General features: G+C 42.9%; 1 protein-coding gene across 1 annotated transcript in view; it reads right to left on the reverse strand.

The window, feature by feature from the left end:
* The window catches only part of Piezo2 (piezo type mechanosensitive ion channel component 2), a 354,156-nt gene that overhangs the window by 66,443 nt on the left and 261,007 nt on the right, over positions 1–26,706 (reverse strand). Inside the window, exons 12-21 of the mRNA XM_026783664.1 lie at positions 26,175–26,323; positions 23,374–23,604; positions 21,042–21,165; positions 19,086–19,381; positions 17,428–17,576; positions 15,303–15,476; positions 12,408–12,449; positions 6,401–6,615; positions 4,369–4,529; positions 118–294 (exon numbers count right to left, since the gene is read on the reverse strand). Coding sequence (XP_026639465.1) covers positions 118–294; positions 4,369–4,529; positions 6,401–6,615; positions 12,408–12,449; positions 15,303–15,476; positions 17,428–17,576; positions 19,086–19,381; positions 21,042–21,165; positions 23,374–23,604; positions 26,175–26,323 — 1,718 coding nt within the window. The remainder of the gene's footprint in view (positions 1–117; positions 295–4,368; positions 4,530–6,400; positions 6,616–12,407; positions 12,450–15,302; positions 15,477–17,427; positions 17,577–19,085; positions 19,382–21,041; positions 21,166–23,373; positions 23,605–26,174; positions 26,324–26,706) is intronic.

Below are 26,706 nucleotides of genomic sequence, written 5' to 3' on the forward strand. Positions count from 1 at the left end.
CGGTCCACCAAGGGGCCAGAGTGGTCCTAATGTGGGTGAGGTGACTTAAGTTAAACAGAATATCTCCCCTGATCCTCTTACGGTCACTGAGGAAGGACCCCCAACTTTGAGGCTCACCAAGGAGCAGTTGACAGAAAAGTTCTCAGGCTTAATGGTTTGCAGCTGGTACAACATTTTGCAGACGATGATCACACATGTCCAGACAGTGCAGACACTAGAAGCCACACGGCGGAGTTTGGCATAGGGCAGAGCAAATGCCCAAGAAATCAAAAATACATAGTTGAGCAGAGACACCTGGAAACACAAAATCAGAAATGGGGACAGAAATACGTGGCATGGCACTACATTCACAAGACAGGACAATGTGATTCCAGTTCAGCAAAAACTGGTTGAGTTCTTATGTGTAAGGTACTGTTCTAGGTGTTGGTCATTCCAAGGATATAGAAGCGATGTGGTCTTAAAGATACTCTATCTCATAAAGCAGACAGACATACAATCAGGTAGCATCAATATAATAACAACAGTAGCTAAGTTATATACATAGTTGTAAATGTCCCTATAATAGCATCCTGAAGGGTCCACAGGTTGTGGAAGATACAAAGTATGCTCAAAGCCAAGGATACAGAAGCAAAGGATGAAGGCAAGAGGTAGCATGGTGAGGATAGGCCAATGGATAATGGGAAATATTAGGGCTGGTCATAGATGAGGATGGAGATGCAGCTGCAAGTCAAACTTTGACTTGTTCCTTTTTTTTTTTGTTTTGTTTTTGTTTTTTTTGGATTTTTGAGACAGGGTTTCTCTGTAGCTTTTTTGGTTCCTGTCCTGGAACTAGCTCTTGTAGACCAGGCTGGCCTTGAACTCACAGAGATCCACCTGCCTCTGTCTCCTAAGTGCTGGGATTAAGGGCGTGAGCCATCACCGCCCGGCGACTTGTCCCTTTTGAACCATGAAATGGCACACAAACTCACTCTGCAGGAAAAAGGACTGTGGCAGAGAGTTTGAAGGAAAGATTTGTAACATATTTAGATAAGTGGCACAGAGGAAATGAAGGCAAAATGTAGGGTCAGAGCCCAAATCTACAGCAGTATGGAGAAGCGGAGTTAGGGATTCCATGGCTGCATGGAAGTACGTGGTTCTGAGATTGCATTAAGAGGAATACATGCACTGGATGGGAACAGAAAGTAAAATTAGCTTGACTTGACGGCCAACTAATTTGAACATGGTAGGTTAAGGGTAGAAACTGTGAGACATGACATCAGTTTTTTTCAGAGAGGGGGAGTCTAAGTGGGTGAAATATCATTGCTAATTCTTGAAATATCAAGAATTTGCTAATTTAAGGGTAAGGACAATATTCAGCTTGACTGTTGGCTCTGGGCCACGCAAGTGTTTCTCAAGAAGACAGATATCTTCAGATCTAATCAGTCTCCATAGCTCAAAGTTTCTTGAAGAATACAGAAGTGCCACTTTCTTCTTCAACCACAAAACATATTAACTTATTTTGATACCTTCTCTCGGGGCTACTAACACTCACAGGTGAAAGTTACCGCATGCACTCACTATAAAACTGAATATGTAGCAGCCATCAAGTTCTGTGACCTATCAGAGAAGAGGCTCCAAATCTGGCTTAGACAATGAAAACTGAGAAAATGTGAAAATCTGTATGCAGCATGCTGTTGACGACTCTTCTCTTTATTCAATAATTACTACTAGAGGCAAAGATTCTCTCTGAGAATTAAGTGCTGAGATAGTAAGATAGAAAGAGATGACACCCCAAATTAACCAAAGGAGAAAGATAGGCTGTTTATAGGAATATTCAACAACCCAGAAAGTGAACCCAGAAAGTAAAACAAACTGAATGCTGTGTTTTATCAAAACCCTTTGATCCATGAATTGACTCTTCTCCCTTAGCCAAAGGTAGGGTCAATTTGAATGTTAAAGAGAAAATTGTATTAAAGGTATTTACTATGAAGTAAACCTCCTATTTCTTTCATTGTATATCTTTAAGGCTCTCTGTATAAAGGCAGTGCATGCAATTTGCACTTGTTTTCATTTTCTAAGGGATAAGCAGAGATAGTAAGTCTTAATTCCTAACAGAGTTCAAGGTGAGGATTCCGTGCCCTCGGGGAGCATGTAAAAAACACTAAATCCATAAATGTCCCAGACAAAGCCACACAACAAGCACGCTGAACGGGTGAGCCATGCTGTGATGGGGGTTCCTGGCTTAGCCTAACTCCTGGTGAGAAAGATATTCCAGTTGCCAGCAATTTGAGTTGAGAACGGAATCATCTAAATAGGAGTGACGTGGGCTGGAGGATTTCAGGCCCTAGGCCTTGTAGATGACAGAGAATGTCAGCTGCATTCCCGGAGAAGCAAGCTATCTAATATGAGGGACATGCAATTTGAACCCCACATCTCCCAGATGGTCCAGGAATGGCACTCCTGAGGTGGTCTGTGCTATAGTGTAAGGTTCTTAACTCCATATGAGTATAAGAACTCCATGACAACATGTTAGGTAGACAGGTCTGATGTAATCCCTTTTCACCCTGGAAAGGATGTCCAGTTGCAACATGGAGGAGGTTTCAGATGGAGAAAATATGTGTATTTCTTAGTTATATAAAGGGAGAGATGACGTGGGCGATGGGTTTAGTTTTAGGCCTCACTGGCAGGAGTACTTTGGGAAACACAAGGCATGAGGTTGTGTATGACCGATCAGACAAAGCAGTGGGCTGCAGACAGATCAAGGCCTCATCATTTGTGGGTGTGGACTGGTGGCACTGGGCTGCAGGAGCACAGACACTCATCCTCTAGATGGGGAATAGGCAGAGTAGGCTGTGCACAGAGCCTGGAGCCAAAGGGCGACACAGGGAGACAGAGAAGGGGAAGGGATAGGACAGAGGACAAGGTGTGCATCACAGGACATGGTCCCCAGTGCCCGGCAAAGGACAGCCATGAGCAGTCTCTCCAGGGAAGATATTTGTATTGCTATCACCTGACAAATAGGAAAATGGGTTCAGCATGGTCAGCTACTTCATTCAACACCAAGCTGGCCCAAATGTCATGCACCTCACTCCAAACTCCTGTTCTCTAGCAGCATCATGAGCTAAGGAGGTCGTGGGCTCACCATCTCCCTGACAACAAGAGTCTAATCGGATGCTCATCAGAAGTGAATCCGTGTTAGATATGTGTGTTTATGGGCCAGTGAGTATGGTCAGAGGCCAGTAAACTAGAAAGGGACCAATGAGATAGCAGAAGAGAAACTTTAAGGAGGGGTTTGGGAGGGGGAGGGGACTAGGTATATGTGATATAAAAATAGATAATACCAGGGGAGAAAGGTACAGTGAGAATGGAGGCCAGGGAAATAGGAGGAGAAACGGGGGTAGAGGAGAGTAGTTAGAGCAAAACATGTATGAAAATGTCATAAGGAAGCTTGCTATTTTGTATGCTAATTAATAAAGATATATAAAGACTAATAATAACAACCAGTAAAATATTTGGTCTGCAAACAATCCAGACGGATCAAAATATCCAGGGAAACTCTGCTCGTCCCTGAGCGTAGAGAGATTCTGATTATGCAGGGACGGGGGCAGAAGTGGACGCCATAATGTCCTCTGATTGAAGCACGGCCTCCATTTGTCTTAGGTGCAAAGCCACGTGGCCTGGAGTGTCGTGGTTGAACGCCTTATAAGCTTCAGGCATCAGGGTCTTGACCCAGGTCTGAGGGTAAAGAGTCTGAATTTTAACCATCTGAAAAGCCACCCAGGAACGTTAGAGGTCTGCAAGAAAGACTGATGCTTAGCTGACGTCATGGATAGAAGTATTCAAAAACTATTTGACAAATAAATTGAGTGAAATTTGTTTCTCCACAGTGAACATGAAGGAATTGTTGAGGGAATAGCCATCCTTTTCTTTACCAGGAAGTAAGACAGAAGCAGGAGTCAAGCGTACTGTCGATTTCCTACCTTACAGAGACAGCAAGTGAAATGGACTCCCATAAAGAGTTCATTATATTTTGGAACCTGAGTCTACTCCCTGGCAACACAAACTGGAATTTTACTCTTTCCCTCAAAGAGAACTTTGGGAGATATATTCCAGAAAGCCAGCCCCCTACACACACTCCAGGAAACAGTCTTTGCTGTAAGCCAAGCCACCTGGAAACTAAGCTATGGGGCTCTCTCCTCCTTTCTCTGTCTCCTTCTCCACTCCGCTAACCCTGGGTCCTCTGGATAAGGAAACCTATGCACTCACATATTTCATGACCCCTGAATGCCAGGGGCATTATAACACAAATGCCACGGATGCTTAGACAGAGGAAACGAGGACCTGTCACGCCCTGTGCACTCTGGGAGTGCCCAGCAAAAGAACACTTGCCTCTTTCACGGTCACCCAAATGATGTACGACGAGACAATCTTGATGATGTGCAGCTCCAGGATCCACCACATGAACACCTGCAACTTGTGAAAATACTCCAGGAATTTTAGGAAGAGCACAGTGAGGCGGTCAATCACCAGGAGCCACTTGTTCCTTAGATCTGCAAGACAGTAAATACAGCCAGGAGCATGACCATGGCCGGCGCTACTAACCAGAGCATCTCTTGTAGCTTTCAGAATGAAATGAGGGGCTGCTCAGTAGCTAGCAGATGTGTGCTATGAGCCTGGAGAGGAAGCACCCAAAACCCCGATCTATGCCATGCTGCTGATTCAGAAGATAAGTCGAAACACAAGGGACCATGTTACTATATTGGCCTTATAATTAAATCACTGCAAAGAACTTTGTCTTGATTTACTTTTGAGACTATGCTAAATGACCTGAGCTCTAGGTAAATAACATCTTTTTCATCTAGCACAAATGACAAATGGGTGGTTATGGCTCTTCAATCGCCTTTAATAAGCAAGAGCATCAGGTCTACTTGTGGGCAGAGACAGCTTGTTCATCCTTAGAATCAGTACGGTTTCATAAAGTGTGGCCAACTTCTAATCATCCTTTTTTTTTATGATTATGAGGAATACCGTGTTCTGCCTGCATGTATGCTTTCAGGCCAGAAGAGGGCACCCATTCTCATTATAGATGGTTGTGAGCCACCGTGGTTGCTGGGAATTGAACTCAGGAGCTCTGGAAGAGCAGCCAGTGTGCTTAACCTCTGAGCCATCTCTCCTGCCCCTCTAATCATTTTCTTAATCAAATAAACCATTGCATATTTTCTACCTTAGGGGTTCACACCACTGTAGCCTTGGACTGTCAACCTTACCGAAAGCCACAGAGGACAGTTTTGTCTTTCCATGTTTCAGTTCTGGAGCGGGTCAACCCATCAGAGATAGCTGTAATGTGACTGTCCTTGGTCTGAACATTGGGTAAGGTTTTAGTTACATCAAAAGTGCCTATGGCTCAGTGGACAGTCAACGTAAAGAAACAATCAGAGGTGTGTACAGCAGAGCAATAAGGGTGTAGGGGGATTTTTGATAGGTCCCTTTTAGAAGAGTCCAAAGTCCTCATTAAAATAGTATAATGAAATCCTAGCCTTAACTACTTGTCTGGCAGAATTGCCCATCCCCCACTGTGGGGTGCAATCCAGATGTGAAAAAGGCAGCTGGTCCTCATCTTGGGTCTTCTGAGATGAACTGGAGAAAGTAACCGGGCCTCGGGGCATGTCTTCAAGAGTCATTTTTCTTCTTACGTCACATTAGCAGAGATCCAACTAAGATGTATACAGCATCTGCCACTTGGCCCAGAGGCCACGCTATGCCACTGTCTGAGAATTATCACAGGGTCCAAACTCTCTGCCTTTTGCATCTTCTGTCAGCTAACATTTATCAACAACCATGTCTATTCCACTCCACTCATTCCTGGTTAGTACAGTTTTGGGAAGAAAGTTAGAGTGGGGGCGGGGAGTCTACTGACAAAAGATGGAGCCCAAAGCACTGCCGGGCACTCAGACAAGTGTGCAATTACACACCACCTCCTCTAGCTCTCACACTGTAAGTGTTGGAGCAGAACTAGCAATGTATGCATATTGTCACTCTCCTTTGATGAACCTCAGAACGCCTTTCCCAAAAACGAGTCTCTGAAGGTGACATCAGAATTGCCAGTGGCTCTGTGCAGGGGTCTCTAGTGGGACAGATCCTGTGAGAGGTTCCCACGAGCAGCAGAAACCAGAACACACCCCTCTGGATCTCCCCACGGACACTCTGCCTATCATCATAGATTGTTAGCCAAGCATCTGCCCTCTTCCCTTTCAGTTAGACGAAAGGGAAATCATTGCAGTAATTGGGATATGAATATTATCAAGATAGCAACCAAGACTATTCTTCAACTTTCATCAGACGAAATCACAGACAGGTGCTTTGGGGAAAGTCACTCTGTCATTTATGCTGCCAAAGGCAGGTGAGGAGAGGGGCTGGTTACCTGAGGTTTCTTCCTCCTCCGATTCCTCTTCCTCCTCTTCCTCCTCTTCAGACTCATCGCTGTCTTTCCCCGGCTCACCCTTCTCTGCCTTCTTGGCACATTCTTCTGGCCTCTCCGCCCCAGGCTCCACCACTTTCTGCCCCTCAGGCTTCTCCAGGCTGGTGGTCATATTCATAATGGCTAGGTCTGGGAGGCTGCCTTCAGGGTGGGCCAATCTGTGGGCAGAGAGCAGCCGAGTGAGGAAGGGAAAGCAAGCCAGGAGGCTGCAGTCAAGGGGCAAGTAATGGAGGCCAAACCAAGGCAAATCGGTACGTGTACAAAGACCTTGTGCCATGGGCATTAGCGTCTTATTGTGTTTTGTAGGTTTGTTTAAGTTCTTTCTAAACACAAACTGTCAACTCAGCTTTGTTAGGTTTTCTTATTCAGGTGGTACTGATTGGTCAGGAAGTAGAGCTATTAGCACCTAAACTTGACATTTTTTCCTGGAGGAAAAAAATGGTCAGAATTTAGGATGTAGAAGCATGAAATGGCGTCATGAAGAGCAAGCATTTCATGGCTTCACAGGGGGACTTACTCATTCTGGTGGATTGGTAATTTTTTCTTGATGCTGCTCAAAGTAATTGAGATAGAAAGGAAAGAGAAGGAGGTGAGAACAGAGGAATATAAGGAGGTCAGAGATCACATATCATGCCATATATCATTCACTATCACATAGGGGTATGCCAGGTGCGGTGACGACCTAATGCCAAGTGCATTCCAGAATGGTACCGTAGTGGGCTTTCCCTAGGAGTCGAGGCTCAGCAGCTGATCTGAGTGGGCAGAACGATTGGTTCATAGGGGAGAGGATTTAGAGACTCCCCAGTAGAAAGGCATCATGCTCTGTTAGCAAGGTTTTGAACCACCTTGCAGGAATCACGTCAGTCACAGGTTACCTAAGGCTTTTTCAAATGATTAAATAATGTACGCTCTCAGCCAGCCTTGGCATTGGCTAATCTCATGCTACCAGCGGCTAAAGCATTTACGAGGAGAGCCACACACTTCCGGGAGTGGTAATGGCATCTGCATCACATCTCGTCTGGGGACCACTGATGTGCGCTGTGGACTGCAAGCTGCAGGGGATTCTAGAGGAGCCAGAGCCAGAGCGAGAATGCAGCGGGTGGGGATTTACGGCCCTGACAGCAGCCTGGTCCCACACCTTACGTCCCAGCAGACAGCACAAGTGAGAGCTTCGTCCCACACTGTAGTTTTGAGACAGAATATTGTGTTGCTCAGGCTGCCCTCGAAACTCCCAGGCCAAGCAATCCTCCCTTAGCTACCCAAGTGTCTGGGACTGTGGGCATGTACCATGTGCCTAATTTCCTAATTGCTTAAAAAAAATGGGAAGCTCTTTATTCTTATTTAGGTGAATGTTATAAAAGACACTGTAGATAATATAGAGCATTTTATAAACACTGTATTCTGGAAATGCTAATCATTTCTTCCATTTGTAATAATTATTCTATTTGTTTCAACCTGGTTATGACAGAATAGACAATACTATTCTACAAACAGGAGTGTTGAATCTCAAAAAATTATTTAACTTTTCTAAAATTTAGTTAATTTTATATCAAATAAGTAGATCTGTTTGGATAAATTCTAAGCTATCTTCATCGACAGCATACTTAAAAACTCATCTATGGTTTGAAGGTAATGCTGGCTTGAGTCCGCATTGCCCTTGGGCTTTTAGATAGTACCATAGAAAGACATTCTCCTTGTCAGGGGTCAAGCAGGTAGATTACAACATGCCAGGAGCAAACCGCTAATTTAAGGAAGAAAAATGTGTCTGAGGAAGAGTTCAGCCTAGGGGTGTGGCTGGGCATGGGGGCGTGGCTGAGGATGGATGGGAATATGGCTGGGGATAGGGTTATGCTGACATCCTACCCATGACTTAAATTAGCTAACTCATATTCTCAATTGCTGGAAAGTTGATTAGTTTTAAAAACTGCAACAATCGCGCTCTTTTCTGATGGCAATGCTGTGCCTTCATATTAATAACATCTGCGGGCCAATCGGGCAGGGCTCTGTGTGAGATGCATTTGGATGCAGCAGCAATCTGGTGTCAGAGTCACCAGCATGCACGTACTCTGGAACTGCTGCAGGCCTCCACTGTATACGTAGGAGGGTATCTGTCATGAGGACAAAGACTTCGGTCATTTATCCTACAGAACTGGTGATCTCGGATTACATTTTAAAGATGGTATAAACTTTGAAGGGACAAGATAACTCTCTAATAATCCCTGCTATTTGTAGAATGACACTCCTAGTCATGAGACTGTTTCTAGTCATGGTGAAATGTCTTCAGTAAAGACCCCCCCCCAAAACTGCTTGTCACAGCTAGGTCATACTGAGAACACCAGTTAAATGAAGGCAGTAGAGCCAGATTCAGAACTGGAGCTTTTGGAAGTAGCTCTATACTGATTTCCAGACACTTCTTCACAAGTGCTCTGGGCCAGACAAAGTTGAGAGCAGAAGAGTGCTGGGCTCCGCCACTCATGTTTGCTGCACTCTGATTTAATTCATGAGGGACGACAGGGGGGACATCCAGGTAGTGTCTGAAGCATGCCACTTTATGTCTTAGGATGGGTAACAAAAAAGGAAAAGGGAAGAGACACACACTGGAGCTTGGTAACCCTCTGAGGTTTTCGTTGACTGTTTTCTTTCACTATATATTGAGGAAAATGTGTGCACATGAAACGCACATAATGAAAATACGTTAAATGCACAGTTGGTTGGAGCATCCTATTTTAAAATCACTTTTCAGATCTCTCATTTTTATCTTTATCATACTGATTTTTGAGAATATAATCAAGAAGAATGCCAAAGGCCTGTGTTCAGCATCAGAAAGCCTGGGACAGAACCTCCTAGTAGAAAAAGTCTCTACCTACATGGCTTGGCGAATTAGTGGGCCTGCCTCCTTAGCCTCAGCCTGCTTAACTGTAGGATGGAAACTGCTGGGTCTACTTCATAGAATATTTTGAAAGTTAGGGTGGTTTCTGTGATGACTCACATCAGGAGGAGTTATGCAGGAAAACTTTAAGGCAAAGCCCCCATCTTCTAAGGAGAGATTTTCATGCTTGGGTGTGGTCGCCTGCATTATAAATTCATCCTCGTGAAAAATCAGCGTTCAGCATGTGCAAGGGTCCTCTCACTGAAGGGCAGTGGAGAAGATGCTAAACACGGGTGATGATTCTGCTGCCTGCCCATCTGCACATTTAAGAAAACCCTTCTCCTGGAAGATGCCCAGTGTTTGTTCTTTATGCTTTCTCACGGCTCTGTGCGGAGCTGTCAGTCACTGCAAACTCAGGGCCCAGGGCTGGAGGAACTGACTGACCTCTGCTACACCAGCAGCTGGATTGGTCTCCAGAGAAGCTGATGTCCCTTCGAGCCAGAGAAGGCCACCCCAGGGAGACAGTCCCTGAAACTTCAGGCTGCAGAGCTCATAATGCTTGTCCTTCTTTACCAGTTTCACAGAGTGTTCTACTGCCCAGAGGACAGGCTTTTACCTGGGACACCAGACAGATGTGGGATGACTCTGGGGAGTCTTCCTCCTGCCTCCTGACATCACACCACTTCACACATCTGTCTTCACAAAAAGCTCATTTCACTTCTTTACATTTTCTTTCTTTCTTTTTCCCAGTTGTTCTTGTACCCTTGTTGCCATTCATCCGTCTGTGCGTGTGCGTGTGTGTGTGCGCGCGCGTGTGTGTGTATGTGTGTGTGTGAGCATAAAGGGGTTGTGAGATTTACACTCTGAGCTATGGGCTCCTTACTATTAATTTTGGAATAAAAATGTTTATACCCTTCACACCACAACAAGGCAGATGACTTTTCTTTTTATTTATTAACTCAGCTCTTTCCTTTAAGGGCTGTGTATATCCCGCTCCACCTGTTTTGCCAGTTTTTATTCTTAGTGTGTATTCTGGGGACTCCTCTGGTAGGCAGCAATCTTGTCCTGCTCCAATCACCTCCTCTGCTTTGTGCATTTTCACACCACAACTCAATGACTGTTAGTGAGGGCATTCTGTGCACTGGAGACACTCTCTGCAATGAACCAAATTGTGTGATGTGAAAGCCATGGAGGTTTAACTCAGTACTAGGACTAGGCTCTGAGAAGCTGCGTATTAAGCTAGCTTCCATTAAAGAAAATGGAAACCAGCCATTGTAAAATCCCTTAGTCTAAATTCTATGAACTATCCTAAATGTGTGAAATACACATCACGCTCGCCCCTCTTGCAGGGATAAGAAGCACCTGATATTTGGGAAGGAGGCACACTGTACATCTGCAGGGTTCACAATATTAGCAACACCTGAAGTCTTTGTACAGAACCAGTACAACGTCAGGAAGACAGAAACATCTGATCTGTAAATTTAGCATCACATCGTACATGTGTGTGTCCCATCTTACATGTATGGCACTGAGTTCTCTGCATAGAATTCAGAGAGATTGTACATTTCTGCTTCTACACCATGTAATGAATGACTTCATTCCTGAGAAAATATTCGACTTGTATTTTGTCAATTTTTCCACAATTTAATAAAATTATTCTACATCTTTTCCAAGTGGCCCAGTGCATGCTACCTTCTTTTACCACATATTTTGGGGAATGTAATATCTATCTGGTATTCTATATGTACATATTCTATATATATGTATATATATATGTGTGTGTTTGTGTGTGTATGTGTGTGTGTGTGTCTGTATCTCTTTTTTCAAATCTAAGAACTCATTTTTCTAATCACATTTTTCTCCTTATAAAATAACACTGGACCTAAAATATATGTGATGAAGGGCTCATCCTGCCATTCGAATTGGGTAAGAGGTTCAACTAAAATTCAGACACACTTTAAAGATAACATGAAGCACGTGATTTGAAATGAGGGTCAAGTGTATTTGATTAATGTTTCCTCTTGGGGGTATATTAGCCTTTCTTCTGACTTTCTCCACGGATGAGAGATTTCACTGAAAGAAGGTGGTGGTAAAGCTGGAATATTTGGACATTTTAATTATTAGGGGTGAGTCTGATATTGATACATATCTTCTATTAAGATAAGTGATGTATGCTTTATGGAAAACAGCAAGCAGACACTTATCTTTTGTCTGGACACAGGATTAAGTAGCTGGTAAGATCCCCAACTAGAGTGAATCCTTCTCTAGTCAGCAGCTAGGATTTTCTGAGCTGGAATTGTCTCTCACGCTGGCTTCCAGCAGATGCCAGACAGTCCTTGTACAATGTTTTTTTTCTATTTGCTCAAGTGACACTCATTGTAAGGGAAAACCATGCTTAGTTTGTATTTCCTGTGGTGTGGGGACACACTGTGAATTCTATGGATGGAAAAAAAACCTTCTTTACTAGTTTGATCTTTCTCGTAGAATTGTATTTGGAAATTGATTTGTTAAAAACCACACATCACCGTGGCCATTTTCTTCAACTAATGAGTAGGGCTGAGGGTTCAGCGATGCGGCATCTTCTGTGTACAGCACAGGGTATCCAGACCCGAGGAGCTTACACCTCTAGCAAGGGAGCTAAGACAAGCAGGGTTCTGGAAGGAAAGCCTGAGAAACTGCCGCAGGAGACTGGAGGGAGGGCAGACAGGTGCCAGCAGGATGTTGGCATTGTTGGGATTGTGTGGAGGAGGCAGTTCTTGAGCTGAGCTCTCGATTTTATGATCAGTGAGGTGTCAACCTCTCAGGGAAGGCTTGAACAGAGAACAAAAGCAATGGGCTGTAGAAGTTGGGACCCAGACCAAATACGGAGCGCCAGCTGAAGACTCTGGGCCACCTCCACTGTACAGCACCATTTGGCACAACCACCAAAATGGCTTGGCTTGCGAAGTGCATCCGTGAGCATACCTGAAGTCACCGTCCACTGAGGACACCACTTTCAATTCATAAAGCGGCAAAAGGTTTAACATATGAGAAAGTATTTTTTTTAACTAAAAAGAAGAGAGAAGACATCAGCATACCCACCTATTTATTATTAGATACACGCGACCATTGACCTTGGCATGGCTGCGCGATGAGATGGGAGCACAAGGAAGCAAGGGGAGACAGGTGGGAGAGAAAGAGGAGACAGTTAGACAGAGGCCATGGAGGAGCCTGGCCCCTTAGGCGTTAGGCAAGTGTTTCATCATCCACACAGATCCTGTGTCTCGAAGAAAAGTCTAGGCAGCAAGATTCAGGAGCATCGTGAAATCAGATGCACGCAGGAAAAATGCCCAATGACCACATTCCCCTTCTGCCTCCTCCCTCCCATCTCACAGACTTTATTAAAGAGTACTGATGCTTCACTTTGAAGATACACATCACCAAAGACAAAACTAGAATCTGAAGGATCAGCTTTTGCTCCTTTTTCAGATTTAAAAATATTCCAAGTCAATCTCTTTTCTTTACAGTCTTTAAAACTTAAGCTAAAGTGTATTTAATATTTTCTAACATAAATAATAAATAATTTGTAATGATAAGTAATTTAAGTGGCTCTTAGAAAATTATTATTACATAATGTGTATTATTGCTCTGTCATGTATTATCGGTTGGTAAGTAAAATATTTCTGAGATTGCCTACTGAGAAATTATAAGTTTTTCTTATGCATGCATTATAGTTGTAATCCTAACTATAATTTCTGAAAGGATAAACACAGCAAATTCTACTTCATCTGCAAGCGCTCTTTGCCTACACTGCATATGCTCATGCACACACGCGTGCGCGCGCGCGCACACACACACACACACACCACACTCCAGAATTGTACAAGACAGCACAAGGTCAACAGGACGCCAATGGAAACAATACTGTTGAAACCAACTTAATAAGAGCCCATTTTTCCTCGTCTGCAGCCAGTTTTTTTCACAAAACTAACAAAGCAAACAGGTAAGAGAAAGCCAGCAAGGAAGTCGATTCCAACTCTGAACATACTTATTTTTCCTCACCATTGGGATCTAAAATGTAGCCATTGATTAGAACTCAGGAGAAAAACTTACTGGGAGGTGAAAATTATCAGTAAGAAAAATATAATCAGAGAGAATTTTTAAAAAAAATGATGGACATACCAAATATTTAAATTCAACTTTTGTGACTTTTCTAGAACACTCTTACAGAAAACTTCATAACACCAAGGTTATTTAATTTGTGTAAGGAACTAGAAAACAAATTTTGTTTTTAGATCTGAAAGGGAAATCCCAAGCCACTCTTCAACACTTCCCTAAGTTTTCTCATGCTCCTAAGTTTTCTTGGAAGAAAGGGAGCGGTGATCTCGAAGGGGTTGCATTATTTAGGACTGCTGTCTCTTACTGGTTGACAGGCCAGTATTGTATTGCTGTCGTTGTAGAAAGTAGACAGCATATACATGTCACAGGAAGTAACGTGCATAACAGGCCTGGCAGTACACTTGTCCTTCAAGGGAACTCTGGGCTAAATTCAAGTTTCACATACATGCTCAGTTTAAATCTTTTTTAGGAGGTGTCTTAGTTAGGGTTACTATTGCTGTGAAGAAACACTGTGAGCAAAAGCAACTTGGGGAGGAAAGGGTTCATTTCCTTCACTGTTCCATGTAAGAGTTCATCATCGACAGCAGTGTGGACCGGAGCTCAAGCAGGGCAGGAACCTGGAGGCAGGAGCTGATGCAGAGGCTATGGAGGGGAGCTGCTTGACTGGCTCCCCATAGTTTTCTCAGACTGCTTTCTTATAGAGTCCAGGATCCCTTACTTGGGATGGCCCCACCCACAATGGCATAAGCCTTCCCTCATCAATTGCAAATTAAGAAACCGCCCTCCAGACTTGCCTGCAGCCTGATCTTGATGGAGGCATTTACTCAATTGAGGCTTCCTCCTCTCTGATGACTTTACTTGGGTCAGGTAGACAAAAACCAGCCAGCACGGGTAGGTGACTAGTCTGGTAGAAGCTTTGTTGAGCCTTTTGTCTTCCATAAAACTGTGGTTCTGAAAACATTTACTCTTCTCTACAAATTATATTCTATATCCTATTTGACGATATAGCAGAAAACAACCCAGACACAAGGCAATAAGGACAACAGTGACAGAAAGCTTCTACAAACAGGAAAAAATTTTAAAGAGAAGAAAATACTCGTTGAAGGGAAGAGGGGGCTTTAGGAACAAAAAGAATTTTAAGTCATCATTAACATGATCAACAGTCAAATCTCACAAATGTAAGAGTTCTCTATCCTTCCTTCCCCCATTTTTTTTTTAAATTTGGTTTTTGTTTATTTGTTTTAATTCACTTTGTAGTCTAGTTTGGCCTTGAATTTGTGGCTACATCTCCTCCTTTGTCAACCTTCCTAGTGATGGGATTACAGGCAGGGTTCACCCATGTCAAGCTTGAAACTGATTTCTAAATTATTTGAAAATGACTTTTGAAGATTTGCTGAGCATGCTTAAATTAAGCATGCATATTATCAGAATTCAATAGTAAATAGTTTTTAGCTGTAGGCATCATAGCAACATCAAAGAACATCAAGTCGTAATATTTTCTAATAATTGACAAGTGTCACTGATGATCGATTTCCCTCCATCAAGCTGTCTGTGAAATCCCTTGAGTTCTAATGACTACTCAGTGTCAAGTACTGACTATCACTGAAGGAAGTGGGACAGTTTCTGTGGCCCACCCTATCCCCACGGGGCAAATTCTCAAAGGGCATCTTGTGACTCTGCTGCCTGGGACACACACACACACACACACACCACACACACCACACACACACACACACACACACACACACACACACACACACACACACACACCAGTGAGAAGTTCAAGGTTGAAAGTCCAAGTGAGAGTGCTGGATTTGGCTTCCCACTGAAGCCGGGTACCAGCGCAGACAGGAGACGCCGCTTCTCTGATTTGCTCACCTGTAGATGGTGGCGTCTTCTTTGCTGGGGATAGACTTGAGGTCTGTGAGTTCCAGGAACCGGTCATGGAAGTAGTGGAGGTGAAGGATGCACACCAGCAGAAAGGAAGTGGGGATGAAAATGCGTGTGAACAGCTCTGCTACCGTGAACTGCTTCAGGCCGAGATCCTCAAGCCTGTTGAAGAAGACAGAACAAAAGCAGGGACCTTTCTGAGGCACTTCCGGCCAGCCTCTCTCTCACAAGCCACAACAGCATTCTCTGCCTTGACCACTTATAACTACTCCCTACTATTTGTACCGATCCAACTAGCTTGTCTTCACAGCAGCCACATCTCTGGCCTTATTTTGTATTCGAACACACGGACTCTCAACGCCTCATGCATCTCTGGTTTTTCCTTCAGCCCCACCTCCTTCTTTGTACTGTACATAGCAACTGGAATCCATTTGCTTCCGTTGGGGTACCTTTTCTAGTGCTCTTCTTGGCTGACCTCATCATCCCCCCACGAACTTATCCACCTTTCTGTTGCCAAAACGAAAATGCTGACTAACAGCACCATGACCTCCCATGCAACCAGACCCATATTCCTACTGGAAAGCAGTGGTTCCAGTATCGGCCTTGGCTTCCCTCTTTTCCTTGGCAAAGCCATTCTCTACTCTGGTCTCTCCTGAACCACTCAATGAGGCAGACGTCTGCCTCGTGCGAAGTTCAGTCATCTGAAAGCATCTCCGGTTCCTAGAACACTCCTGCAGGCTTGTTTCACCCCCTAAGTGCCTATGGACCACTCCCCCCACCATTACCTGTCATCCTTCTCCTCAGTCTGAGGAGGATCCTGTCTTTCTCACAGGACAGTTGCTAAGTGCACGCGATGTGACTTTGTTTCTGTTTTCCACAAGTCACATTCCTAAGGAAGCTTCCAAGATTTGAAGAAAATTCCAGCAAGAATAAAATACAAACTGCTTACTGTACCGTGGCCTGGACTTCTGCTGTGCCCTGTCACCTCTCTTGCTGTCTTCTTGCTCTCAAATGGGAACTTTCCTTCATCCCTTCTGTACCCACAACCATTTCTAGCCTGCCTTCGGGCCTTTGCATCTGCTCTACTTTCTGCCTAGGATGCTCTCCCACATCCTCGACTCAAACAAAAATCCCAGTTTCTCTGTGGCTTTGGAGCCTGTCCTGTCACTAGCTCTGTAGACCAGGCTGGTCTCAAACTCACAGAGATCCGCCTGCCTCTGCCTCCCGAGTGCTGGGATTAAAGGCGTGCGCCACCATCGCCCGGCCACCAGGTAGAATTTAAAAGGACCCATCACCAAAGAATTGTGAGACCACCATGCCATTTACTTCTCCTGTAGCCCTCCAGCAGCCCAGGGTTTCCTTCACAGATTAATGCATGTTTTAGTGCACTTACATGCATCATAGTAGATTGATTATTTTGGCTTCCCAGGCTTCAATTCCCTTTCTCGTCTCCTATTGTGTCCCCGGCACAGGACAAGTATTCAACAAGCATCTCTAATGAATCCGTGTGGTTGTACTTGTCTAATCACACACATCTCTTGACACCTCCGTCTTTTCAGATCAAGACCCAGCTATAGCTGGGTTTCTAAACTAATCCCAGGAGTTTGTAGGAGAAGATCAGAAAGACTCATCTGTTGCCTGCAGTCGCATGCAATCGTGTCACTCTGGGGCAGCAGCCCAGCAGAAATGCCTTTTCCGGTGGTACCAAAGAGTCTACACCTAGACACGGTGAAGAGGCAAGTGCACTCATGAGCCTCCCATAGGCTGGAAAACTATGCGCTGATCCGGGGAGCAGAAGGCATGGCATTTTACAAGGCAGCTGTGTTTCCCACGGGATTGATGACTAAAATTCATCTTTCATTAAAAGGGGGCTGAAAAATCTTTTGCCGGCCAGCCAATCATGGACCCTTCACTTACATTTCAAGCTCAGACTTTGACAGAGGGAACACAGGAGAAGGGGGCTCTCTAACTTGCCTTTGAAGACCTTACAGACCTTCACAGCATCACGTTTTCCTAAAATTGTGCACCGAGTTTTCAGGAACAATGTGCACTGGGTGCGTCCTCATGTGTGCCCCCTTCCTGTTCCATCCCATCCCTGGCACGGAGCCCTTACTTTTCTTTCTTTAAGCCGGTCATGTTTTGCCACAGGCCTGGGAAGTTTTCAAACTGGTAAGTGTATATAAAGATGAGCACCAGCATGGTATAAATGACCACCGACATCCAGAAGTATTTCAGAATTTTCCTCCACCATTCATAGTGAACCTGCAAATCAGACAATGGAAAGTAAAGGAAACAAAATAGTACAGAAAAATAATTTGGGGAAAAAAAGGCTCATATAGGCATCTGGCTTAATTAAGCAAGGCATGGAACACATATAGGAATCTTTGAAGTGAAGTCTATTTTAGTTTTAGCTTTTCTAAGGTTCTTTTGGCAGTTTAGTTGTGTTCCTAGGCGTTAGAACTACAGCTGAACTAGCCATAGCTAACTGCGTCTATGTATAAGTTGCTGGTTCCAGCTTCTTCTCCATGAGCACATGCTTCACAGAGTTCCGAGACAGTATCCAGAAGCCTCTCAGCACATCTCATCTCTAGGAGACCAAGTGATGGTGGCCATGAGATGTTTTTTGTTGTTTACAGTAAACTGCACTGATTTTGAAATTCAATAATGTATTTAATGAGCAAAAATGTGAAATACTCATTGGAGGACATTTCTTCCTTCTTCTTGAATATCTTAGAGGTATTCAAGAGTTCATCAATTTCTGCTGAGAACATTTTCAAACTCTCATTATCACATCTAAAGAAGTCTTGCTATGGTGATTGTCAGGTAGTCTGTTGGATGCCTGAAAGAATACTGTAGTTACTCTAGCCTGTGTCATTGGGCTCCCTTCTCAAGTCAGGTCAAACAAAGTCTGTGAAGAGGTCAACTCATTTGAATATTATTAGTTTATACTACCAAAGCTCTTGTGCGCTCTCTCTCTCTCTCTCTCTCTCTCTCTCTCTCTCTCTCTCTCTCTCTCTCTCTCTCACACACACACACACACACACACACACACACACACACACACACACACACACACACACACACATGCACAAACCATTTCCTGATCCTTAAACCTGCAATATGAGAAAACTGGAGAATCCTTAATTACTTAAGATTAATCACACATTGCTCTTAAATTATTAAATGTTAAAAATATCTAATTACAAAGATCAGTTTTCAAATCAATACATTTTGGAAAACGTATGAATTTTTATTTTTATGTTTTAAAGAATTTAAATTAAAAAGGTCTAAACTAGTTCTAGTTTATCTCTGCCATGGGTTTTTCACTTTTAAGTGCAGATGACACCCGATAGCAGATGTGTAACCTCACTTCAGAAAGGCTGTTTCCACTCCAAGGAAGTTCATTAAGATGTATAGACTTTGATTTAAATTTTTAAATATTGGTATGTTATTTTTTCTGATAGTTCTCTTCCATAAAGTTAATAAATATTATTCAAGGGTTTGAACTATCAGCTACAGAACAAAGGGTTGATATACTTAAATACCTAAAAGATTATTTTAGATATATGGCTGTGGGACAGAGGCTATGAACACTGATCAAATAGAAATTTTTTAAAAAAGTGAGAGAATCCATTGATTCTAAGTTATTCTTGACTTCATGATTCTGAGTGTCATCATTTTCTAGAATATGGTTATCTTTAAGAGAGAACTCATCTCTACTCACAGATCACGTGTGAGAACTAAAACCTTGGGCACATAATGTTGACCTACCTGGTACAAGGCCACACAGAACAGGAACAGCACCATGTAGATGATTTTGTACATGACGATTTTCCCCTCAAAGCTGACGAAAAAGAACATGCCCCCGCACACGTAGATCCAGTATTTAGTGAACAGGGCCACCACCAGATTGCCTAGCACCTTCATGATGTCCTGGTCATCATCTTCTTCCACTTCCTCCTCCTCTTCCTTCTTTAGCTCATGCCGTTCTTCCTTTATTTCCTCTTCCCCTTCTGCCTTCTCTGGGGCCTCTCCTTCCACTTGTATATCTTGGAGTTCCTCATCGTCTAAACAGAAGACCATGCCTTTAGTCCTGGCTACAGTCACGCTTTGGCTCCGGGTGGTGTATGGGGTCATGGAAGCATGTGTTTTCTGAGTTATTAAATGACTTTAGATGGCTCTAAAATATAAGACAACTAATGGATAGTTTTTATAACTTTCCTAAAATGGAGTACAGAAAAGAGTATTGTATGCTAATCTCTCTGTAGCCCTTTTGACATTTTCAGTATTGAGGGTCAGACAGTGTAAAGATGAAGTGTAACAATAGTCGACATCATACTATAAGGCCATTTCTGACTCTATTTGTTTCATGACAATAGACAGCAACATAAGCAGGGTAAGAATGCAAATGATGGTAGCTGTCTTAACCCCAAAGACTTAACTAACTAAAAGCATAAGAGTTAAGCCCAAATACAATTTACTTTAAGTTTAAATTGTAATTATTATTAAGATAAGCCTAAAATAATTTAACAGCTTGGTATGATAGGAAAATTTCATCTACATTTAAACTATGCTGCTATCTAGGAAATTGTGTCAAAGTTACCTTCACTATCGTTTTAAAGCTACCTACATTTGAATAATTTATTCAAGAAACCAGTGGTTTCCCAGAGTGAGGGGAGTAAAACTGAATTGGGGGTTAGATTGTTTATGCTAAATTAACCATTCTTTACTAAAACTGAGGAGTTAATCATTGCAATGAATAGACATTAAAACTCAGATAGGCCACGTTTAAATCTTAGAGAGTACTGCTTCTGAAATAAGAATCAAAGTTGGGTTTAATAACAACTAAACAAACAATATTCGCTGGTCTGTGCTTCTTTTGTGTGTGTGTGTGTGTGTGTGTGTGTGTGTGTGTGTGTGTGAGCACGTGCATGGTTTACTGCATTAGGGTTGTCAGCCCAGCTTCTCTAAGTACTGACGCTACTTAACTTCACATGGTGCTATTTAACTTCTTCTTTAAAAAATTTAGTTTATTTTTTTAATTAGTTTTGAGTATGACAGAAGAGGATATGTGTGCATGAAAGCAGACGCTGGTAGAGGCCAGAAGAGGGCAGCAGATCCCCAAGAGCATTGCCTAATGTGGGCGCTGGGAATTGAACCCACATCCTCTGCACAAGCCGAATGTATTTTTAACCGCTGAGCTATCTTCCCAGTCCCCATACCTCTTTAATATTATCTAACCCATTTTATAAATAATAAACATACTTATTCACCTGCCTGGGGAATTAGAAAGTTCTCATTGACTTGTCTATCTGTACAGAAAGACGAAAGCTAAAGACACGTCAATAAATCACTACCCCTCCCTTGTTCCCTGCATCCCTTCTTTTTATCCCTATCTTTAAAAAGCCAAGAATTTAAATCCAAAGATCTAAGTTAATTTATTGGTTCCAATTCTCACTAGAAGTATGTCTTCAGAGAAATTTTCTCTGATATTTAGTGTTGTCTTCCATTGGGAGTCACCTCTTTGAAAGTCAAACAACATACATACTTCCTTTGGGCCCATGCATGTGCTCTAAACGTTTCCTTCTGTCTGTAGAAGTCAGACGAGGCATTTAGTCTCCTGGAGCTGGAGTTGCCATGTTTGTGAGCTACCCCATGGTGCTGGGAATCGAACCTGTGCTCTCTAGAAGAGCAGCCAGTCCCCCATCAGCCCAGTACCCCACTTACCCCTCTCCTCAAGTTCTTGACTTCCAATTTTGACTTCAGACAGAAGCGCTTCTTTTTCCTGAAGGGCCTTTTGCTCTGTGAGGTGCTGCCTCAGAAGCAGCCAAAATGTGATGGTGAAGAGAATCTGAAAGCAGAACAGGGAGGCAGGGACTCAGCAATGTCGGCAGTGCGTTCTCCCTGTGGCTGCGGGGGCACAGTGCACACGTCTTTCTGCACATGAGCGTCACTCACACACTGTGATCATGTGGAACACTGTTCAAGGCACTGAGAAGATGAACAATTTCAAGTTAACAGGAAAACAACACCAGCAACTAGACTCCTGCAAGGTCAGTGTCAGAGACGGACTTCCTCCTGACAGCCAGGCCCTGAGAGAGTTCGGTGTGTCTTGTATGACACTCCTTTGACTCTTCGGTATTCCTTATTTGGAAGATTGCACAGATATGGAAAAGAGTTTTTCATGTCATACCAGCTTGTTCTTCCTGATCATCTTTTCAGTGCCTGAGAAAGAATTCTAAGCTGACACATGTCTATGTTGACATTCTCTTGTGGCTGGGGATAAACTCCTGATTCAAGGAGATCCTTCCTCTAGAGACTATGCAGCCTAGCTCATAGCAGGGACATGTTTGGTTTTGGTAACAGTGTTACTGAAATACAATTCACATACCACACAACTTACTCATTTCAAGAGAGTATGTTTCAAAGACTGTGGTATATATAGGTAGGCTAGATACTTAGGATGCACGAGGCTCTGGAGAAGAGTCCAAGAATCTTCTGAGATCTGTCTACTTAGTGGGTTTCAGTCCACTTCCAGGGTTGCACAACCATTACTGTAATCTATTTTGATGTCTTTTCATTGCCTCCCAAAGCAGCACAATTTCTGTCATTCCCTTATTTCATATATCAGTTCTAGCCAATGATTAATTTACTCTTAGTCTGTGCTTACCTACATAATGTGGACATTTAAGTAGAGAGAATTACATAATGTATACTGCTCTGATGACTGAAATTTTCATGATCTGCTAAATAGAGGGCCATGGCATTCATCCATCTTTCTTTCTTTCTTTTCTTTTCTTTTTTTTTTTAAGAAAGGGTTTCTCTGTGAAACAGCTCTGGCTGTCCTGGTACTTGCTTTGTAGACCAGGTTGGCCTCAAACTCACAGAGATCCATCTACCTGTCTCTGCCTTCCAAGTGCTGGGATTAGACATTTGCCACCATGTCTGGCCTTGGCATTCAGTCTGCTCTGAGGACCCATCTTCTGTTTAGCCTAGTCACTAAATAAATGTATGGGGAATACCTGATGCCTGGACACCGTAAATGGTAGCTTCCAGGAAGAGACTGTTTCATGTTATATGACTGTGGCTTTTGGAGATAAGTAGTTTCCTATATGTCTAGTGATGAAAACAATTTGAAGTTTATTTAATATATGTGATGATTGTTTTTTATTGTCTTAATGTCATCAACATGTAGGGAATGCATGTTTGGACTTTGTGTGTCAAACAGATAGTAGTAAGCTATGATATTTAATGTTCTGAAATCAAAACCATTAAAATGATTCAAGAAAATATAAGAGCAGTGAAATGATTGCAAGTTCTTACTGCAGGTGAAGTCAGGATGACAAAAACCACAAAATGCAAGTGTTATCATTTCTGCTGCTAGAATGCTCACAGACCATAAATAGGGAAACATCATCCACAATCAATCATTACCTCTAGTGGCATATGCAAAGAAGCTGAATTTTACAAACTGCTAACCTGTCAAACAATTCTCCAATTTCTCCGAATAGTCTTTGTTGCATTTTCGATTTCACATTGTATCATCCTATTTCCACATCTACCGATGCAGGAGAAACTGGGAGAAGAACAGCTGATGCCATGAAGAATTTACTAATAAACTTGGGAGATGCTGAGTTGCACTACTATGCATAATGACTATAACTGTTTAATAGAAAGGCTGTCATTTCTAAGTCAAAACTAAAAGCATGTGGTCATTCATGCTGTACCAGTCACACTACATGGGCTTTTGCTCCCAGCCACGCAGGAGGTTGAAGAGGGATTGTCAGGTCAAGCCTCGCCTGCAATCCTGAGTGAGTTCAGCCCAAATTAGGCAATGGTAGGGCCCAGACACAAAATGAAAAGCAAAACAGGACCAGAGATGGTAGGCTAATGGGGAGATCATTGAGGCTATTTTCCAGTTCTGAATAAAAAGAAAGGTGTCTGGATCTCCCCGATTTTTATTCCCAAATCATTTAGAGGCTACTTTTGTGAAAATTTGTTTGCGGTGACTATGATCACTATTGCTGATCTTTCTTTCCTGTCTCTTCATTCATTTTACCTTTGAAGCAAGCTCTCCTGGCTCTTTCTTTTCTAGAAATCCTGGGACCTTCTTGATTTCGGGAAGTTCAAAGCTCCAGATGTACTGCAAGACCAGCAGCAGGTTTGCATAGACAACCATGAAAGGCGAGCTGATCATGGCGTATTTCCTCCTGTTGCGTATCATCCAAAGGGTGCATGACCAAATCAACAGCACGAACGTCAGCCAGCTGTGGTAGGTGATGCTCCAGGCCTGCAGAGCCATGGGGGGGCAAAGGACAGCTGTCAGTATACAACAAACTATGGGGAGTTCAAAGTTCTCTACACAGAAAAGGTAGTGGCATTTAGATGAAGGGAGAATAGAGAGATCCCAGCCTGTGGCACAGGGAAGGGAGGAGAGGTGGAGAGAGGGCTGAATATGACATTAGCTTTGTGCTTCTCTTAGGGCAGTCAAAGTCCTTTTAGCCCAAATCTCTTTATCTTTACCCTACTTTGCGGTATGAAAGCAACTTTCCCCAGTAATGTAGAGTTGGTAATTAAATGTTCATGAACGAGTGGGTGAGAAATGGGAATTCTGAGGACCTGAAGTTGAGATTAAACATTCATGTCAAGTAGGCATACATTATAGAAACTAGACATTTTACTTGAAAAAAAAAACCCTGCATGTTAGGTATCTAAACAGTGAACAGCAGGGGCAAGTTGACAAAGACTGACCTCAGTTTTTGTCCTATAAGGTCAAAATCATGGTGAGATCCTATGGGCAAATGATGCATTTTTCTTGTTGCCACAAAGTTCTCACAGATTTAGGGGTGTTATCTCAGTGCCAGCTGGCAGAGCAACTGCCAATCAGACTCATGAATATTATCAATGCCCGGAAACCTGCCACCTGATTCCGGACTCTCTCACTCTGCACTCTTTCATGAAAAGGCCCTTTGAAAGGTGTTCTGGATATGGCTAAGGCTAACTGAAGTCAATCCAATTCCTAAACACCAGGAATTATCAAAATAATCCTCTAGCCCTGGAGGTATTAACAGTTTGTTTTGACTCTGGAAGCCAGACAAGAATGATCAGAAATGAAGCCCAAACAGGACACGCATCTCCTCTCAGCAATTTGAAATAAAGCACAAATTGCTTTATAAGTGAATGTTATTTTATTGTTTAGAATAAATTAGGGATAAAACCTGTTTTTATTTAAGTTATTTTAGTATGATGGCTACTACTGTCTGGATTATTTTCATGATATTATTCTTTAGAAACAGTATTTCTCTAGTCGAGATGGAGGAAGGACAGAGAAGGAGAACAAAAAAGATATTTTGATTGAGGGAACCATTATGGGGCTAATAAAAAACCTGGCTCTATAGAAATTCCCAGGAATCTACAAGGATGACCCCAGCTAAGACCCTAAGCAATAGAGGAGAGGGTGCCAGACCTGGCCTTGCCCTGTAGTTAGACTGATGAATATCTTAAATAACACCATAGAACCTTCGTCCAGCAGCTGATGGAAACAGAGGCAGAGACCCACATTGGAGCACTGGACTGAGCTCCCAAAGTCCAGTTGAAGAGTAATCCACCATATAAACAAAATGAATAAAATGACATGATCCTCTCATTAGATGTTGAAAAAGCCTTTGACAAAATCCAACACCCCTTCATGATAAAAGTCTTGGAAAGATCAGGGATACGAAGGACATAGCTAAAGATAAAAAAAAAGCAATATGCAGCAAGCCAACTGCCAACATCAAATTAAGTAGAGAGAAACTCAAAGAAATTCCCCCAAAATCAGGAACAAGACAAAGTTGTCCACTCTCTCCATATTTAATCAATATAGTAGGAATATTCCATGAAAATCTTTAATTTAGAAGAATTGTTGTTGTTTTTGTTTTTAATTCCTTCCAGCCACATGTGGCAGTATCCTTGCTAGAATCTGATACTTACATGCAAGTTCATGTAGGAAGTACCTAAACTGGGTGTCTGACTAAAATGTCCAGGAACTGGGGCAGCCTTCTGCCAATGAACTTTCTCCCCAGCACTGCTACCATCTCTACTTGGGGTCTTCCACTCTGCATCCCAGGCAGGCTAGAGCAATCAATCTTTCTGCCTGTGGTCTACCCACACCTGGAGCCATGCCCCAATCCCTCCCTCCCTCTCTCTGTTCCCTCTCTGCCCCCCACCCTGACAACTCTTGCCACCATCAGTAATACAGACTCTCACCACTGACCACAGGATTTGGAGGAATTACACTTTAAATAAGGATAATATGTTTCTTAAAACAAATCCTCTCTTGTAAGACTGTTGTTTTAAGGGAAGGAGGGCGTTAGAGCATCCTTTATCTTCCACTTTGAAGCTGGAGGTGGAAGTGGAGATTTTAGGGTGGGGTGAGCTGAGGTATGCATAAATGGAAAGGAGCTCTTGGGAACCATGATGGCTGGGTGCTTGTTCCAGTAAGAATGTGATCATAGCAAATAATGGACAAATTTTCACCAAATCGTGTGGCAACTCCCTTCTATGAAAGAAATAAAAGCAGCTCACATCAGCCTTAAATACCCTTAATAGCTTCTAAAACACTACCCCCTGTGCCCTCTTAAGTTTGCAAAACAGGAGCCAGTTGAACCTGATAAGCTCATTTGAGACAAACATATTAACATTTGAAAAGAAGATAAGTGAAGATGATATAATTTTGAAATCTATAACATAAAAAGATCCCATGAAAAATTAATATATCCCGAAATATCTGTCATGGTTTAGGGGAGACTGATGCCCCTACCCTGGCGAGAGGCTTGGGGTCTGTACCTACTGTGCCTTGTAGGCCACTGAAGTACTTACCATCATAGCGATGAGGGCACAGATGTAACTTTGCTTCATGATGAACTGGAATACTGTGACCATGGCATGAATTCTCACGCTCCTCTTTTCCTCCTGGCTCCCTTCCCCCTCGGAGCCTTCTTTCTTGTCCTCATCTTCCTCTTTCTTTTCTAGATAGACAAACACTTCGTATGACTATGTATGCATGTAGTTGCCTGATGGGAGGTCCCCTCTGTAGGCTGTGAATATGTTTTGTTACTATTGGTTAATTAAAAAGTTGCTGTAGCCTATGGCAGTGCAGAATATAGCAAGGTGGAAAATCCAGCAGAGATAAAGGAGGAAAGAAGGTGGAGTCAAACAGACGCCATGTAGCTGCCCAAGAAGCAAGGGGTAACAAACCATGAGCATCATGGTAAAATATAAAATAATAGAAATGGGTTAAGATATAAGAGCTAGCTAGGAATATGCTTGAGCCATTGGCCAAACAGTGTTGCAATTAACATAGTTTTTGTGTGATTATTCGTGTTGGGGTGGCTGGGAAGTGAAAAGCAGT

The sequence above is a fragment of the Microtus ochrogaster genome, chromosome 18, assembly GCF_000317375.1.
Source record: "Microtus ochrogaster isolate Prairie Vole_2 chromosome 18, MicOch1.0, whole genome shotgun sequence".
Lineage (NCBI taxonomy): Eukaryota > Metazoa > Chordata > Mammalia > Rodentia > Cricetidae > Microtus > Microtus ochrogaster.